This window comes from Salvelinus fontinalis, chromosome 40, assembly GCF_029448725.1.
Source record: "Salvelinus fontinalis isolate EN_2023a chromosome 40, ASM2944872v1, whole genome shotgun sequence".
NCBI classification, from domain to species: domain Eukaryota; kingdom Metazoa; phylum Chordata; class Actinopteri; order Salmoniformes; family Salmonidae; genus Salvelinus; species Salvelinus fontinalis.
Window position 1 is genome coordinate 13,868,502 of NC_074704.1, and position 17,566 is coordinate 13,886,067.

The following is a 17,566-nucleotide window of genomic DNA, read 5'->3' on the forward strand; positions in this document are numbered from 1 at the left end:
AATGGAACAGCAAGGCCACAGAACATGACATAAGCAGGGCTGTGGGAGACCACCTCAAGCCCCTGGTAGAGCCGGGGGTGGGGTTCACCAGTCCACCAGCAGAGCTGTGGGAGACCACCTCAAGCCCCTGGTAGAGCCGGGGGTGGTGTTTACCACTCCACCAGGCCTTCAGCAGGCTTGAAAAGTGATAGTTTTTCATACTAAGAGGGACCTAGAGTCTGTTGATTGGTCAATCATTGGGTTCATTTGTTGAAATCAAATTAAGCTTTATTTATACAGCACATTTCAGACATGGATGCAACACAATGGCTTCACAGGAAGAAAAAAAATGAAAATAAACAAAAATATTTAGTACACAGCAAACAGAAGACTAACAACTGAAAGACAAATGAACATTAAGGAAATTCCATTGATTAAAATATTAATTGGATGCAATATCCAACCTAAAAATATTAGTTTGTTTTTTAGGAGGGGCTCTGAAAGACACTATGGGGGTGTCCACTGGAAGTTGACTAGTAACAACAACTGGGACCTAAAAGCCACCCACCATGACACCCACTAAATCTGCCCAAGAAGAGGCAAACAAAAGAAAAACCCACAGCAAACTTAAAGACAGGAAGCAAACCAAAAAGGTGGCGCAACTAAAGGTGTTGACTCTCCACATCTATCAAGACAACTGGAGCACTGGGCCAGACACTCTTAAATAGAACCTGGACCAGCTCAAGTGAAACACCTTCCCACTAACGAGATGGACAAGCCAGCACAGGTGTAACACATACTGACTACCGAGGTGACACCAATCAGTGCGTCCTACGTGCTAACGAGCTATACGTGCTAAAGTCCAACCCCAAAACATAAATGGAAAAACCAAAGCCTGTAACACCTTCCCCCTTAAGACAACAAATATATCCTAAGTTTGCTCACCAACAGAAAACAACTTGCTGTCAACAAGAAAAAACACGTATTTCTAAATAATAATAAACAATCTTTTTTTCTCCTTTTTCTTAATATATGTACCCTAAAACTAACTAGCTACTAGAACTCTCATCTTCCTAAAACTCACTAGCTTCTAGAACTCTCGTCTTCCTAAAACCCACTAGCTTCTAGAACTCTCGTCCCCTTGGAACGCCCAACAAAAATCGAATTGTATTAGTCATGTCTGATTTCAAGAGCAAACTCCTGCAATATCTCGATAGGCATGTTGTTGGATCGGGGCCCAGTCCCCAATGTCATGCTCTAGTACATTTGGGTTGGCACATCTGAGAATGATCCCTGATATTCTAAAAGCAGGATAACATTTTCAATATAATTTTACCCCAAAATTGTTAGTTGGTTGTGTAACAGTACTCTTCTTGCGTTGTGTACAATCAATCCTCGACACGAATTCCAACATGTAGCACCCGTCATGGAGATTTATTCTTTAACAATGTACCTGGTAGGAACAGCACAAAATTGCACGTCATGCAATGCACGGCTCACCATCCAACTCTGCACTCACGCACGCTCGTTTGGTGCTTGTTCACTGGGCCATGTAGTTACCATAATAATACAATTACAATATACAATATAATATCTTTAACAATGTACCTGGTAGGAACAGCACAAAATTGCACGTCATGCAATGCACGGCTCACCATCCAACTCTGCACTCACGCACTGTACAAAATATATGAACCCCCCCCCACCAGACACAGTAAGTTGCTAGCTAGTACTGGCGGGAATTCTTTACAACCAAAATGCACAACCAATATTCTCCAAAAAACATTGCATCTTATGTGTGATGTTCGAATAACATTTACAAACAAATGTATATAAATTGTACACTTAAATCATCACTTGGGAGTATAAAAATCACTTTTGATGTACAGTGCTTTGCAACCAACAACTTACCGCTGGTTTGGTGCTTGTTCACTGGGACGATTCTAATGAAACATCCTCCCTCGTAAGCAAGCTACGCAAACCAGCCAATAAGATGCCATGTTGAGTAGGTGACGGCAAGACAAAACTAAAACCAAAAACCCATTGGCTTAACAATAAAGTGGCAAGGGGAATCACCAATAAAACCCTGTTACACTCCCCCCTACTGAATTCCACTTGCAAAGAAAAATAATAAAAAAATACAAAACGGCACTGTGCAAACATACCAGATACAGAGACACTCAACATATGTACAGAATAACTCAGAGAAAAAAAAAAAATTGATATATTTTTATACTACCTAATAGAGAAACTAAAAGGTAAAGCTGTGTATATCAAGGATGCAGACCCTGCTTTAAATCAGTCACTAAATATTCCAGTCATTAGACTATTCTCCTTGAGAATTAGAGTGAAAAGCGGTTGATCAATCCCCTTAGCCCTCATAGGTAAACATGCCTGTTACATGTTAAGTACACTCAGTGACTTTAAAACATCCAAGTAATAAAATAAACTACCATAAGAGAGTTGATCATATCCGTCACATTACCATCTTGCAACCTCTAATCATGGTCACAATGATGTAAAAGCAAAACAAATAAAAGATGCCAATACCATTGACCCTCTATTCACATATTAAACCTTCAAGAGCTAACTGTCTGCTGATTCATAATCTCAATCAGTCTTGACACTGGTTTAAATAGTCTTCCTGCCCTTGACCTAATACGACCCTGACTACCTTCAACTGCATAAGAGGTAACAGTGTTGTGTACTGTTGCAATAGTGGGACTGTCAACACAGTCCGTCTGTAACTGATCAGGTAAGGAATGGTCCGAGTTTGGTAGGTCAGTACGGATATCGTAAATAGACTGGTCAATTAGCTCACTCACTACACTGTTACGGTCTCGGTCAGATTCTTGAAGACTCTCTGACCGAGGCAGAACTTCCAGCTGCAGTATATCTTCCACAGAATCCAAAGGTGGAATATCCTGAGCATCCAAGGATCGCACATCACCCTCCAGGCTTGTGTCACCTGTTCCTTCAGAAGGCAATTCTGACACCCACACTCTCGTTCTGTACTCAGCATCATCATCCACTGCAGTGTCCATGGCAGCTGAGACCATAAGGCTGTCATTCATGCCCTCAGACTCTGTTAAACCAGACATGTCTGTTCCCTCATCAACGGCAGCATGGGGAAGAGGAAGGAAGTTGACTGGCATTATCAGGTTGCGATGTACCGTCTTCTCCCGTCCAGTGGAGCTGTTCTGAATCTTAAAAGTGTGGCTGTCAGCATTCAACCCAGTGACAAGGTAGACAGTATCCTCCCAACGGTCAGCGAGCTTCCGCTTTCCCCGCTCCACCTTGTTAGCCAGCAACACTCGATCACCAATCTCCACTGGTGCTCCTCTGACTCTTCTGTCATAAAGGTCAGCATGCCTCTTCAACTGCTTCGCTGCAGATGCCTGTGCTGTATTCATGGCTTCTTTCAGATCTCTCCTCAAAGACTGAACAAACTGGTCATAGTCGACAACTTCTGGGTTCTCTATGACAGAGCCAAAGACTATGTCAACAGGCAGTCTTGGCGTCCTCCCAAACATTAGCAGGAAAGGGGCAAAGCCTGTGGTCTCGTGGATTGTACAATTGTACGCAAACGTGAGGGACTTCAGCGCCTGAGGCCATCTGTGCTTTGCTCTCGTTGGCAGGGCCCGGATCATGTTTCCCAACGTCCTATTCATCCTTTCGCAGGACCCGTTCCCCATCGGATGGTACGGCGTGGTGTGAGACTTCTGAACACCTGCAACACTCAACAGTTCGGCTATTAAAGCGCTCTCGAAGTTGGCTCCCTGGTCTGAATGTATACGGCGAGGCATCCCGTAGACACAGAAATAGTTGTTCCACAACTGATGAGCTACTGACTTAGCAGACTGGTTCGGACACAAGAAGGCATGAACCAATTTGGTAAAGTGGTCAGTAACAACGAGCACATCCAAGGACTTGTTTGAAGAATCTTCTGCAGACCAGAAGTCTATGCACACTAGTTCAAGAGGCTCAGTTGTTATTATGCTCTCAAGAGGAGCTCTCGCTTCCGGTTCAGGAGTCTTGCTCACGACGCATCTCCTGCAGCACTTCACATATGCTTTTACCTCCCTCTCCAGGCCATGCCAGAAGAACCTCTGTCTTGTCAGGTAGACTGTTCTCTGTTGGCCCTGGTGACCAGCTTCATCATGGACACCCTTCAACACCATTGCTTTCATGGAGGCTGGAACCACATACAGATACGTTTTCCTCTTTGTAACCACATTCCTTGAAACACGATACAGTACACCCATCTTCATGGTCAACTTGTCCCAACTTCTGAGAAGACACAAAACCTCAACAGTCTCATGGGAACGCTCTCTCCGGGATGGTCTTCTCCCCCTCTCCACAAAGAAGATCACTCTGCTGATCACGTTGTCATCACGCTGCTTACTCATCAGTCGGTCGTGTGGCAGAACATCGACATCGGTCTGCTCTGATGGCATAACAGCCTGTGGAAGCTGTGGCAACAGCAGTGCATGTGAGCCCACTTCATCCCCCCAGCACCTGTGTGAATGAAGAACAGCTGCAACTTCATGTCTTGATAAAGCACCAGATGGGTCAACAGTAGCCTGACAGCTAATGACCACTTCGTTGGAGTCAGAGGCTTTGTCAAAGGGGTGGCTGGACCAGCGAAACACATCTTGCACTCTGTCTGTGCGCACAGCGTCGGCTTCAGCTAGTAAGGTCTCGTACGGGACCCTTGTCAGGCGATGGAGTGCACTGGGTCGTACGAAGGGCTCTCTGCTCAAAGCATCTGCAACAACATTTATTTTTCCAGGGATGTACTTGATGTCAAACTCGTACGGTGCCAGCTTGGCGACCCATCTCTGTTCACAAGCATCAAGCTTTGCTTTGGTCAGAATGTATGTCAAGGGATTATTATCTGTCCATACCGTGAACTGCTGTCCCCGTAGCCAGTGCTGGAACTTGTCACAGATAGCCCATTTCATGGCAAAGAACTCGAGCCTGTGTGCAGGATACCTCGACTGCGCATAACTGAGGGACTTGCTCGCGAAGGCTATAGGTCTCGCTGTAGCTCCCTGTTCCTGCACCTGGGACAGCACAGCACCTAAGCCATTGCTGGACGCATCCACCGAGAGTAGAAAGGGTTTTTCGAAGTTGGGGTGGGCCAACAAAACCTGGTCCAGTAAGGCTTGCTTTAGCTGGAATAAGGCCTGTCTGCATTCTGTTGTCCAGTCGGCAGCCGTCAACTTCCTGACAGGTGAGCGTCGCTTCTTTTTCCAGCGTGGAGCCTTGTGTCCAGTAGTCAATCCAAAGAGAGGCTTTGCAATGGTCGAGCAACCTTCAATGAACTGTTGATAATACACCACCATCCCAAGGAATGACCTCAATTTCTTCTGAGATGGAATGTCAGTGCCATCTTCCATTAGATCAGCTTCTGTTACTCCTGTAATGGCCCTCACCTTCTCAGGGTCTGTAGCTACACCATCCGCACTAATGATATGCCCCAGAAACTTCACAGACCTCTGCAGAAAGTTACACTTTTTTGGCGCCAACTTCAGGTTGTGAGCCTTGAGACGCTCAAAAACCATTTCCAGGCGCTGTATAGCCAGATCTTCAGTGGGCGCATAGACCAAGACATCGTCAAGGTAACACAGCAGGCTAAGAAAGTTCTGATCTCCAAAGATGTTTAGCATCATCCTCATAAAGGTTGCAGGACTATTACATAACCCCTGTGGCATACGATTGTATTCGTACAATCCAAATGGCGACGTAAAAGCTGTGAATCTCCGGTCATCCTCATGCACTTCCACATTGTAGTAGCCAGAGGTAAGGTCCATTGTCGAGAAAAAGGCATTTCCACCTAAAGCAGCCAGTGCGTCAGCCTGGTGAGGGAGTGGGTGGACGTCTTTGATGGTGCGAGCATTGAGCAAACGAAAATCAGTACAGAGTCTCAGGTCTCCAGACTTCTTCCATACAAGGACAAGGGGAGAGGCGAACTCACTACTAGACTTCCTTATGATTTCACGTTCTTCCATCTCATTCAATGCTTGTTTGAGTTTCTCATAATGATTTGGTGAAAGGCGTCGGTAGGGCATCCGAAAGGGTTTCTCATCACTCAGTTGAATGCGGTGAAGACATCCGGAAGCTTTTCCACAATCCAACTTGTGCCTGGAAAAAATAGACTGGTACTCAGCTATGAGCTGGATGAGTTTCTTCTTACCAGCAGGAGACGCTTGACAGGAGTTGACATCAATATCAGTCAAACCTAAGTCACGTAAGACCTCAGGCTCGCTTGAACTGTCAGGTCCGTCAGTATCGTGAAGTTGGCTGGAACCGTCATCAGTCAGTGTCAAGTCATCTTGGCAGTCAGTGAGTATATCAGCCGTTCTCTGCACTTGCTGCTGCAAAGCTGCTGATGAATCATCATTCACACACGAACAGTCAAAGTCCTCTAGAGCCATGCAAGGAAAGACATCGGCTAGAGTGGCGTTTCGTCTCAAAGTCACTGTCTTCTGAGAAGGGTTTATCACTCTAACAGGGAGCCACCCATCCCCCCGCAATAGAGCTACTGTCCTCCCTACCAGTATTGACCTTGGTGTTGACCTTGAACTGCTGGGCTCAATGAGAACAGCACTGCCCGCTGATACATTCTGAGTGTTTCGTAGTCTGCCCCAGACTAAGTGCTCCTGCATAGGCTCTAGAGTCACCGCCCCTTTTAGTCTCACAGTTCCAACTTTGTCAGGTACTTCACTGTCTCTCCATCTCTCCACATTAGCCATCATATTGATTAGCTTGCTCTCCTCACCCCCGTCACACACAGGAGTATAAACCCTCTTCCAGAGATCTCCATCCGTCTTCAGGTGGCGAATCAAGTGCTTTAGGAGATTGCTGCCCAAGATGAGGTCATCACTCTGGCCTTCAACCACCAGTGTAGGCACGGCAACTCTACATCCGTACACCTCCATCTCCAGCTCACATACTCCCAAAGGCCTCGTCTTCAACCCACCACAACCAACCAAGACTACCTCTGTAGGACTCAATGATGGACTTTTCAACACTCCTGCACGCAACAGTTCAGGTAAGACCCTAGAGCTCAAGGTACAAGCCATGGATCCACTGTCAAGCATAGCTCTCACTTCTACTTCTCCTCCTATTAACACCTTGGCATAAAATAAATCATCATGTGCAGAAAGCCTCTGTGTGTTCTGCATTATGATACTCTTCTCAGTCTCCATTTCGTCACAAACACTTTTATATACAGACTCCAAATCAACAGCTCTCACCGATGGGGACTCTACAAAAGGCCCAACACTCTCCCCTTCTACATGCAGGCCTACTAGTTTTCCCGGAAGCTGAGCAGTGGTTACTGTAGGGACTCCACCAGCTGTGCTCAGAGCTGCGGCCTTGGGGCACTGAGAGCGTGCGTGGCCAGCTACATGACAAAGAAAGCAGAGGTGATTGGCCCTGCAGTGAAAGTAAGTATCATGTCCAGCATCCCCGCACACGTTACATGGCCCATTAGACTTCACTTTGCTCCTATTCCCTTTCTGGAACCTATGGTCAGACTGTTGTGGTCTCTGCTCCAGCACACGCTCCAGCATTGCAAGGATACGTTCCATCGGCTCAGCTGAGCCCTGAATAGTCTGGGCTGGGTAAGGCAACGTATTGGGTACTTCCATGATGGGCCTCACAGCAGGCATGGTGATCGGCATGACAGCACCAACTTCCTATTTCATTGTTGTGATGGCTGGGATCACCTTAGATAAGTGAGAGTACCTCTGCTCCCTCCTGTATTCATCCAGCCTCTCATGAACATCTGCAGCAGTCCACTGCTGTAATGGCTTGCACTTAAAGATAAGGGACAGTTCAGCGTTAGGGCAATGTCTGATGAACATGACTGTGAGCTCACGAGATGGGTCTTCAACCCTTTTTTTCTGTCTCTTTAGACAATCTTCAGCAACCTCCATAGCCCTGTTCAGTCTGAGCCAATATTCAAATGGTTGTTCATCAGTCAGAGGTAATGTGGCATAAAAGTCAGCGAGGGGCATGCTTGAAAAAGCAGTGTCACTAAAATGTTGTTTCAGTATGTCAAAGATGGGACTCGGGCCTTTAGATAAATCAACGGAGGGATTGCTGCGTATGCCCACTTTAACAACATCACGGGCCCTTCCCATAAGCCTACCCATAACCTCAACAGCTTGGTCCATCACAGATACGCCCCTCTTACGCATGTAAACCATGACCATATCCTCCCACTCATGCACTGTGCACTTTTCAGAGCCATCCCCCCGAAAGTACACTGGTTCCCTGATATCAGACTTCAATACCAGGTTCAGGCCTGACACATCCAAACCCCTAGAGCTGCATGCATTCCCCATAACATTGTCCCCAACATGTCCAACAATTGCCTTTGACTCCAAACAGGAGGCAATGTTCTCCCCAATGGAATGACCAATCTGCTGTACTATGTCTGCTATGAAATCCATGGAGACCTCCCCACTCCCTGTATTTGGCAAAACTCTGTCATACACATCCTTGGGCGTTTCCATGGGTACACTATCATCAAAACTCCCAAAACCCTCCAGTTTAGGCATAGGTGTAGAAGCAACTGGAATTTTGCCTGAACCCCTACCAACAGATGGTGACAGATTAAATGACAGGAAACCCCTACCTCTCCCAACACCTTCCATTTTAACAATGGGAAATCAACACACTAATAAAAATGTAACTAGCAAAAAAAATGCATATATATATTTCTTTCTTTAACCTCACGTCAAAATCTAACCTATATCTAGTACACAGGTAAAACTCACCCTACTCATATCAGATATACATTAGAATTTCAAATAAACAAGTAACACAAAAGTTATATCGTTTATCTGTGAAGTGTCTCAGCCAGAGAAATCATCAATTTCGATAATAAAACGTTGATGGCGCCCTCTTGTGGCGAAATGCGATATCGCACTATACTGCACCAGCAACGTCTTATCTGGTTCTTCAACGGCAACCACGGCGAAGTTCTGAGATGGAAATCCAGCGAAGGATGATCCGATCCAGAAGAACGGTCACGGCACCACTGTAACAGTACTCTTCTTGCGTTGTGTACAATCAATCCTCGACACGAATTCCAACATGTAGCACCCGTCATGGAGATTTATTCTTTAACAATGTACCTGGTAGGAACAGCACAAAATTGCACGTCATGCAATGCACGGCTCACCATCCAACTCTGCACTCACGCACGCTGGTTTGGTGCTTGTTCACTGGGCCATGTAGTTACCATAATAATACAATTACAATATACAATATAATATCTTTAACAATGTACCTGGTAGGAACAGCACAAAATTGCACGTCATGCAATGCACGGCTCACCATCCAACTCTGCACTCACGCACTGTACAAAATATATGAACCCCCCCCCACCAGACACAGTAAGTTGCTAGCTAGTACTGGCGGGAATTCTTTACAACCAAAATGCACAACCAATATTCTCCAAAAAACATTGCATCTTATGTGTGATGTTCGAATAACATTTACAAACAAATGTATATAAATTGTACACTTAAATCATCACTTGGGAGTATAAAAATCACTTTTGATGTACAGTGCTTTGCAACCAACAACTTACCGCTGGTTTGGTGCTTGTTCACTGGGACGATTCTAATGAAACATCCTCCCTCGTAAGCAAGCTACGCAAACCAGCCAATAAGATGCCATGTTGAGTAGGTGACGGCAAGACAAAACTAAAACCAAAAACCCATTGGCTTAACAATAAAGTGGCAAGGGGAATCACCAATAAAACCCTGTTACACTTGCATAAATAATTATGATTACTAAATGTTACATGAATTGTAAATATGAAATATAAAAAACAAATGTACACCCCTTTGTTCATATGTAGTTGCAATAATTCACTTAATGGTGAGGCATGGAATAATAAAACATGTATCTTTTGTCAGGCTGGATGTTTGAAATATGAGGTGATTTGAGTCATGCTTCTTCAGTAGTGGAATAAAGATAATTAGCATTTGAAGTGTGAGTGATGTGATTGAGTGATGTCAGATTGTTAATCAAATTGATTATAGACCAGTTTATTATTCTGTGTCTTATTTGTCATCACTCATCGATATCATGTTGAAATCAATTGTGTGACAGAAGGGACACGAGGTTGCACGTCCTGTTAAAACTAACAGCTCAAAAACCACACGGAATCTGGGAATAATGTGTACATCACTGGTTAGAGAACAATTTGTAGAAAAACAGATCGCTACATTTTGAAGTGTTGCATTTTGATTCAAGTGGGTCAACAATGTGGTAAGTGTAACGACTCTTCTTTTCTTTTGTTAATCACTTATTGTTAAATCACATAAATAGTACTCTTTCAATTCAGAACCTGGATTTTCCCCCTGAGGCTAATATCAATATCATGTTGAAATCAATAGAACAGGGGACAAACGTTTAGGGTTCTACATTGTGACATCTTAAAATACTCCTACTACAATGTTAAAACATTCTACATTGTGACATCATTATATTGTGACATTATTTCATTGATATCATGAAACAACTTCTTCATGTATGTATTTTCTGATGTTTGATCAGAGATCTTTTATCAGAGTATCTCTTGTCACATTGACCACAGCTAAGAGGTTTCTCTCCTGTGTGTGTTCTCTGGTGTGATACCAGGCTGTTTAGCCAAGTAACACCATTCACACATTGATTACAGCTATAAGATTTCTCTCCTGTGTGTGTTCTCTGGTGCAGCTTCAAAGTCTGTGATGTTGAAAAGCTTTTCCCACAATCTGAACAATGGTGAAGCTTCTCTACTGTGTGTGTGTTCTCTCGTGTACTATCAGGCTGCTTGACTGAGTAAAACTCTTCCCACATTGAGTACAGCTATAAGGTTTCTCTCCTGTGTGTGTTCTCTGGTGTACAATCAGATTGCCAGATGTAACAAAACACTTCCCACATTGAGTACAGCTAAAAGGTTTCTCTCCAGTGTGTGTTCTCTGGTGCACTATCAGGCAGCTTGACAAAGTAAAACTCTTCCCACATTGATCACAGCCATAAGGTTTCTCCCCACTGTGTATTCTCTGGTGTGATTTCAGGTTGCTTTGCTGAGAAAAACTCTTTCCACATTGATCACAGCCATAAGGTTTCTCTCCTGTGTGTATTCTCTGGTGTGATTTCAGGTTGCTTTGCTGAGTAAAACTATTCCCACAGTGATCACAGCCAAAAGGTTTCTCTCCTGTGTGAATTCTTTGATGCATTTTAAGGTCTACTGAAGAGTTGAATCTCTTCCCACATTCAGAGCAGTAGTGAGATTTCCCTCCAGTGTGTATTCTCAGGTGAACTTTTAGTGAATCTGATCTTGAGAAACATTTCCCGCAGTCAGAGCAGTAGTAAGGTTTCTCTCCGGTGTGATTTCTCAGATGTATTTTAAGTTCTGATGAAGATTTGCAACATTTCCCACAATCAGAGCAGCAGTGAGATTTATCAACTGTGTGAATTCTCTGGTGTAGTTTTAGTGAATCTGATCTTGAGAAACGTTTCCCACAGTCAGAGCAGCAGTAAGGTTTCTCTCCCGTGTGATTTCTCTGATGTAGTTTAAGTTCTGATGACGATTTGCAACATTTCCCACAATCAGAGCAGCAGTGAGATTTATCACCTGTGTGAATTCTCTGGTGTAGTTTAAGTGAATCTGATCTTGAGTAACTCTTCCCACAGTCAGAGCAGCAGTGAGGCTTCTTTCCTGTGGGTCTCTGCTGGTGTTTCTTGAGGTGTCCTGATCTGGAGAGACTCTTCTCTGCCTCGACAGCATCATGATGTTGTTGAGGCTCCCCAGAGGATCCACGATAGTCCCGTATCTTTCCTGTGTGAACAACAAAGTCAGACAGATGGTTAAAGGCCCACAACAACAGAAATCCACTGAGGTAAATGGTGATGCCCAGAACGTACCCATGAAGTTGTACAACAATTGATGTCTGTTAAATTATTTTACAATTGTCTGAAGACAGTCAAGGGAGCAACAATAGTCATATTTTGTATCCCTTTACATTAGTAGTAAAATCGATGATTGTAGGCTAGCAAAAAGTTAAAGTTAAAAAAGTTAAAGCAGTGTGCCAGACGACTTCTGGTCCCCAATTTTGTTCTCCAATATAGGCCCCTTTCTGTGTGTGATAAAATTGTGGCACGAGGGTGATGAGCACGTAATTTGTTTGCAGAAACTCCTTCATACTAACGAGGAAACCAATAGCTATGGATGTAGTATATCTGCCTAGTTATACCAATACCATAGACCTACAGTAGGACCCATAACTTCACCTAACAACAACATAGACCTACTGTAGGACCCATAACTTCACCTAACAGTAACATAGACCTTGGACTATATATCATTTAATATTCCAGGTGAAACATGGAAACTAAAATGTCTTTGTCATGACATCTCATAACCTGATCACCAGAAAATTTTGTGAATAATCCCACTAGGCTACTCTGTAATGTGTTGTCATTCTAAATGTCCTGAATAAAGGAAAATAGCTCTGTGTGTTGTACAATAGCCTATCCATCAAGGAACACGTCTCTACACATTATGAGAAAAATAATGTGTCCAAACAGACTAACGAGACCCTACAGTAAAATCAAGCAGACATTAACACATTATAAACATCAATTTGTTAGGGATGTTGGATCCAACGTGGAGCACGGCATAACTGTCTTTACCAGATTAATGATTGAAGAAGCACTTTGGTTGTTGTTGCATGTTGTGATGTTTGTCATTTGACTGTCATTCAGAAAATGATTTCCTGGATCAGTTGATAAATTTCAGATTTCCCCTTTAACACCACATCAGTCCCACGATTGCCCCTGTTTTAACACAGTAACGGTACCTACAGTTGAAGTCGGAAGTTTACATACACCTTAGCCAAATACATTTAAACTCAGTTATTCACAATTCCTGACATGTAATCCTAGTAAAAATTCCCTGTCTTAGGTCAGTTAGGATCACCACTATTTTAAGAATGTGAAATGTCAGAATAATAGCAGAGATTTATTTCAGCTTTTATTTCTTTCATCACATTCCCAGTGGGTCAGAAGTTTACATACACTCAATTAGTATTTGGTAGCATTGCCTTTAAATTGTTTAACTTGGGTGAAACATTTCAGGTAGCCTTCCACAAGCTTCCCACAATAAGTTGGGTGAATTTTGGCCCATTCCTCCTGACAGAGCTGGTGTAACTGAGTCAGGTTTGTAGGCCTCCTTGCTTGCACATGCTTTTTCAGTTCTGCCCACTAATTTTCCATAGGATTAAGGTCAGGGCTTTGTGATGGCCACTCCAATACCTTGACTTTGTTGTCCTTAAGCCAGTTTGCCACAACTTTGGAAGTATGCTTGGGGCCAGCTAACATCAGCTATTTAGCCAACTAGCTATGGTCAGCGAGCTGGAGTACCAAATACCGGAGACCACTTAGAACCCAACTAACAAAACCCAACTAAAACATGACTGCAGATCAAAAGAGCAGAGACATACAGAATGATGTCAGGAAAAATCCCCAACATCCAAAATAGATAGATTCCAGATGTCAGTCAGCTAGCGCGCTAGCAGTAAGCCAAGGTGGAAAAACGTACAAAACTTCCGTGGTCTACTTCACAGACATGCTGAAAAGTAGTGATGGGGAACAACTTCCTGAAGCATTGACGCTTTCCAAACAATAGTGTCAAAAATCGTTTTATTACTCAAAGCTTTGAGAATCACAGAATTTATAACAGCCAAATTATTATTAAATTATTATAGATGACGTGCCACACCGTAGCAGTATAGCTTTTATGTCTTTGACTAATCCACAGGCCGTGTTCGAGATGATCAATTCCATGCTGCATTGTGGGTAAATGGTGACTAGCTGACTGATTTATAAATAACAATGAGTAGTTATTTATGATGCAAGGTGATTTGTAGATCAGTTAGTCTGCAGTCGGTTCTGAAACGTCAAAAGGAGCAAACAGGTATGATTTTCTCTTTGTTTGAAACCACAGCAAGAAGGTGCTAGAGCCTACGTTGCTAATGAGTTCCCTCTAGATAACACAACCATACAGTGCATGAAAAGCATGAGGTGTGGCTAACGTTTGCAAAATTGAGCTAGCATACAGTCTCGATAGCACAGAGTAGATCCTCCATATGACGTTGAGAAATACTGAATTGTGGGTAGTTTAAAATATATCCCCAAATATTTTTTTTTAAATGTAATGACGCAAAAACATAACGGTTTGTACTTATAGGTTACCAGATCTTCAATACAACTAAGTTACTAAGTCTTTAACCACACTGTGTTGTTACATTGGTGAGTAAAAACTCATGTTTCCTACACGCTAACTTTTTGTCTGAAGATAAAATATACATATTTCTCTACTGCGTTACCAACTCCAGTCAGCAGATGGCATTGTGGGAATTTAAGGCAATGCTGTTGGTGTGACGTATAATCTAGTGGACGGAATGCTTCTTTCAGCAGCAGCAACAGTTCGTCAGCCACCTCCGTAGCTTGCTAGACAAAATAGCCGAACAAAAAAAGCTCTTTAGACGCTTTAGTGTATATTAGCCACTGTGTTTTAAACCCACTTCTGTCGCCGAGTTAGTTATCCGATTTAATTTTAACAGTGTTGCTGTTATTAGTCAGCTAGCCGGCTGGATATGTTAGTACTAGCCTAGCTAGCTAACATCTCCAACCATGAGCTCACTAAGCTTGCTTCAGAGTTCAAGTAACAGACACATATCAACATCAACAGTTCAGAAGACCATCAGGCCTTCATGGTTGATATTGCTGCAAAGAAAACACTTATAAAGGACACCAATAATAAGAAGAGACTTGCTTGGGCCAAGAAACACGAACAATCGACATTAGATCGGTGGAAATCTGTCCTTTGGTCTGATGAGATAAAATTTTTGATTTTCAGATGACCTGGCCTCCACAATCACCCGGGCTCAACCCAATTGAGATGGTTTGGGATGAGTTGGACCGCAGAGTGAAGGAAAAGCAGCCAACAAGTGCTTAGCATATGTAGTAACTCCTTCAAGACTGTTGAAAAAGCATTCCAGGTGAAGCTGGTTGAGAGAATGCAAAGAGTGTGCAAAACTGTCATCAAGGCAAAGGGTGGATACTTTGAAGAATCTCAAATATAAAATATATTTTGATTTGTTTTACACGTTTTTGGTTACTACAAAATTCCATATGTATTATTTCAAAGTTTTGATGTCGTCGCTATTATTCTACATTGTAGAAAATAGTAAAAATAAAGTCAAAACCCATGAATGAGTAGGTGTCCTAACTTTTGACTGGTACTGTATGTGTCCTTACTTTTGACTGGTACCATTATTTTCTCATGCAATTACAGTAGGATGTATCCATTTGGTTTTATATTTCTAGGTCATGCCAGTAGGTTACAGTAGGTTGTATCTCTCTAGGTCATGCCAGTAGGTTACAGTAGGTTTTATAACTTTAGGTCATGCCAGTAGGCTGCAGTAGATTGTAACTCTCTAGGTCATGCCAGTAGGCTACAGAAGGTTGTATCTCTCTAGGTCATGCCAGTAGGCTACAGTGGGTTGTATCTCTCTAGGTCATGCCAGTAGGCTACAGTAGGTTGTAACTCGCTAGGTCATGCCATTAGGCTACAGTAGGTTGTATCCAAGTGGAAACAATTATCAACCCAAAGTGGAAAGTTTCGAATTTGGTCAACAACAAAATGAATGGCCTATTTACTACATGAAGTTTACTTGATCTAACAGAAGTTTCGTAATGCTTAAGTTATTATGTGGACACGTGACATATCGACAACTTTAAATAAACACACTATAGGAGTTGTCTCCAGATCGCTATGTATATTCATGCTAGTAGCTTAGCATCTCTCTCCATTGAATACAGGCGGTTGACGACAACAACCCTCATAGAATATAAACAATAGATTACAATAATAAGATGTATACACCAATCCAAAGAAAGGATATGCGGGAGCTAGACAACCCGCAGTGCCGCTTTGTGGACAATGACTCCCCTTGTTATGGCGGAGAAACATCTTGTCAGTATATCCATAATCTTTGGTGTAGCCAACACAACTCTCACATGGCACTATTGGGGGGCACGGTGTGTAGTAAAACATCACTACATAACAATCAGTACATGCCGTGCAACCCCAGTCTGCGGTCAGCAGATAGACCCTTCTCAAATATATATGTTAAGTCACTTTTTGGAAACGGAACGGAGAAAACAAGGGGTAGCTTGCTCTCTGATTCTAGACATATTAGTCATCATCCTAGGGCCCTCAGTATTGACGAGCCAACTCCGAATATTCAAAGTTAAAAACAAATTTAAGGCAGTACTTACTGGTGTTAATCAGATCTCCTATCTCCTCATCTTCATCTTTCAATGTGACAGTAATCTCTCCTTCCTTCTTCACTCCAAAAACTGCATCCTCCTCTTTCTCCTCTTCTTTTACTGTAATATCCTCCTCCTCTTTCACTCTGAACGCGTCTTCCTCTTCTTTCACTGAAACGTCTTTCTCTTCTTCTTTCACTGTAACAGCCTCACCCTCTACTTCTTGTTTTACTGTGACATCCTCCTCTTCCTTCTCCTCTTTCACGACAATGTTCAGCCCCAGAGCTTCTTTCTCCGTCCAGCAGACCGCCTCTTCTTTAACAGGAGGGGAGTAGTTTAGGGAGCTCATGTTCGGGGACGTTAGCTAGCTAGTGGAACACTGGTTAGCTAGCTAACTATCATTAGCGACTAGGCTAATGCTAACTTAACCAGCCAGCTACAATAGCTGACTAATAAAAAATAACGTAATATTCAATTAAATAGGTTAACAAGTAGATACGACAGAAGTGTGTCTAAAACACAGTAGCTAATATACGCTGAAAGCGTATAAATAGCTTGAATCTTTCTGCTATGTTGGCTAACAAACTACGGAGGTGGTTGACTTGCTGTTTCTGAAGAACCGTCCACTAGATTATACGTCACGCTAGCAGCATCGCCTGAAAGACGCACATCGCCGTCTGCTGACTGGAGTGGAAAACGCAGTTGAGGATTATATTTTATTTTCAGACAAATATTATTTTAAATGGACCTGAATGTGTTGATTGATTAGTGCGAACATTTTTTTTTTTACTACAGCACATGTAAGGCAGTTTCATTAAGTCAAACAACATCTAAATAAGTAGCTAGCTACTGTAGGTCTATACTGTTCCTACAAAGTGTAACAATACATTATGTAGATGTATATAATGAACAGACTAGGTCTATACTGCTCCTACATGGTGTAACAATACATCATGTAGATGTATACTACCGTTCAAAAGTTTGTGGTCACTTAGAAATGTCCTTGTTTTTGAAAGAAAAGCAAATGTTCTTGTTCTTTAACAAAGCTTTTGTAAACAGTGTTTTTGCATGCAGCAATTCAACCATGAAGGCCTGATTCACGTAGTCTCTGAACAGTTGATGTTGAGATGTGTCTGTTACTTGAACTCTGTGAAGCATTTATTTGGGCTGCATTCTGAGTTGTAGATAACTCTAATAAACGTATCTTCTGCAGCAGAGGTAACTCTGGGTCTTCCTT

The 17,566-nt window shown here is 42.8% G+C and overlaps 3 protein-coding genes across 3 annotated transcripts; all 3 read right to left on the reverse strand.

Moving 5' to 3' along the window:
• Positions 1-1,384: 1,384 nt before the first annotated feature.
• LOC129839073 (uncharacterized) lies at positions 1,385-3,858 on the reverse strand. Its single transcript, XM_055906344.1, has one exon. The coding sequence runs from the start codon at positions 3,783-3,785 to the stop codon at positions 2,559-2,561; it is 1,227 nt and encodes a 408-aa protein (XP_055762319.1). The 5' UTR covers positions 3,786-3,858; the 3' UTR covers positions 1,385-2,558.
• Positions 3,859-7,685: 3,827 nt separating this feature from the next.
• LOC129839281 (uncharacterized) lies at positions 7,686-9,781 on the reverse strand. Its single transcript, XM_055906591.1, has 2 exons — positions 9,590-9,781; positions 7,686-9,355 (listed from the first exon to the last, which is right to left on the reverse strand). Exon 2 carries the CDS (start codon positions 8,646-8,648, stop codon positions 7,686-7,688), a length of 963 nt encoding a protein of 320 aa, XP_055762566.1. The 5' UTR covers positions 8,649-9,355; positions 9,590-9,781.
• On the reverse strand, positions 9,780-16,940 carry LOC129839062 (zinc finger protein 501-like). Its single transcript, XM_055906330.1, has 2 exons — positions 16,339-16,940; positions 9,780-11,833 (listed from the first exon to the last, which is right to left on the reverse strand). The coding sequence occupies exons 1-2, from the start codon at positions 16,676-16,678 to the stop codon at positions 10,785-10,787; spliced, it is 1,389 nt and encodes a 462-aa protein (XP_055762305.1). The 5' UTR covers positions 16,679-16,940; the 3' UTR covers positions 9,780-10,784.
• Positions 16,941-17,566: the final 626 nt, after the last annotated feature.